Below are 1,937 nucleotides of genomic sequence, written 5' to 3'. Positions count from 1 at the left end.
TTCTGTTGATGATTTGACGATAAACTAGCAATGCTTGAAAGAGCATAATATTTCCGTGAATTCAGGTTAAAAAAATATTTATGCAAGTATGTTTACGCACATGTAAGGCAGTATCATTTCCTCAGAAAAAAATGTGTTCAATGACGAGTCTGTAACTGATAAGGTAGCTGGTTCTCATGTTAAGCTAATGTACAGCCATCATCACAACAGGCTTTACCTTTGAACCTGATCCATTAATTAAAGCTTGTCCTTTAAAGTGTTATTGATACTAATCACTAAAGAGTTTTCATATTTATCCAACTGATAGCAGTAACGCCAGAGGAGGTACCGTGAATCCTGGATATTAGGGAGAACCTCAGATACACTAAATGTACTAAAGTCAGCCTGCCGTTAAGATTCCTAAGGAACTATAAACATCTGCCTGCGTGATATGCCTCCTAATAGTCATGTGCGTAAACCGTGTTTTTCTCTATAGAAAATCATCACGAAGGCATTATATATAAAATCTTATCTACGTTCCAGATAATGTAAAAACCTTACATATGGTCCTAGTAGTCGTAAGGCCATTAAATGCAAAATCTAATGTATGCCACAGAAGGTCACGGAGCTGTTGAATGTAAAATCTTATATATGAACCGGGTATTGTAATAATAATAATAATAATAATACCCTTTTGCAGGCACTGGATTCAAGATCGCCCCAGCTTGCGGAGAAGCGCTGGCAAAAATGGCAATGGGTTTACAACCTCCGCTTGATTTCTCATCATTCACTCTTGGCAGATTTTACAGAAGCAAGATGTAAAGAAACTCTTGTAATACTGCACGTTAATTGTATTATTTTTTATGTTTAGATGTAGATTAAGTTAAATGTAGAGGAGGTGAAAAGTTGAATATTTACATCTGTAAAAATATACGCCCCAATTCATATTGTATGTCACCTAGGAAAACGGACATAAAGTAGAATAAATGTATTCATAGGCTAAGCGTAGCGAGAAATTCACTAACCCCCCCCCCCCCGGAAAAAAATGGAGTCACTAGATCTCCACTGTTACTACCGGGAAGAGAGCAGTTCAATTGTTACCGAATTGAATTGTTTATTAACTTAATATTTCACATCATAACACGATTAAGGTGATAGTAACTTAATAGAGTGAAGGAAGTTCCTATTGCAGCTATTGTTTCTGGCACTCTTTACGTCCTCACTGAAATATCAAGGTGTTTTATTTCCATTTTCAAGTCTTTTTGCTTTCGATATAATGGAGTGACCCAAGATCCTACTGTGGCAGTTACTAAAACTGGGATATGATTATCTATGTTATTTCTAAGCATTATTATTTTTTTTTTATTCTGCATAAAAGCGCACGCACGCACGCACGCACGCACACACACACACACACACACACACACACACACACACACACACACACACACACACACACACACACACACACACACACGCACGCACAGGGGCGTCACTTCATGTTATGAGTTGGGGGGTGACGGGTAAATTTGCCATGAAAAAATAATTTTTGCCCTGCAAATCACGAAAAAGAAAATGCTCACTAGCTCTTTATAAGTAGCCCGGAATGGACCATCAACCAGTATTATATATCGTATTATTGGTAGAAAATTATAAATTATAAATACGAGGAAATTTGCCCAGCAGAACTAGATTTTGCCCTGCAAAAAGAGGCTTTTTTAAGAGTTTTGGGGTGAACCCCCCATACCCCCCCTTAAGTGACGCCCCTGCACACACACACACACACACACACACACACACACACACACACACACACACACACACACACACACACACACATATATATATATATATATATATATATATATATATAATATATATATATATATATTCCAGACTTGACAACTGCAGTTATCAGTGTTTACCTTTCACGATTACATTTCGAGGGAGTAGCTTTA

At 37.3% G+C, this 1,937-nt stretch overlaps 1 protein-coding gene across 1 annotated transcript in view; it reads left to right on the top strand.

The window, feature by feature from the left end:
* LOC119581188 (peroxisomal sarcosine oxidase-like) overlaps positions 1-1,362 on the top strand; it is a 7,842-nt gene extending 6,480 nt beyond the window's left edge. The window contains exon 10 of the mRNA XM_037929582.1: positions 680-1,362. Coding sequence (XP_037785510.1) covers positions 680-801 — 122 coding nt within the window. The 3' untranslated portion in view covers positions 802-1,362. The remainder of the gene's footprint in view (positions 1-679) is intronic.
* Positions 1,363-1,937: the final 575 nt, after the last annotated feature.

This window comes from Penaeus monodon, chromosome 14, assembly GCF_015228065.2.
Source record: "Penaeus monodon isolate SGIC_2016 chromosome 14, NSTDA_Pmon_1, whole genome shotgun sequence".
Classification (NCBI taxonomy): Eukaryota; Metazoa; Arthropoda; class Malacostraca; order Decapoda; family Penaeidae; genus Penaeus; species Penaeus monodon.
The sequence above is the reverse complement of the archived record's forward strand: the minus strand, read 5'-3'. Positions and strand labels throughout refer to the sequence as shown.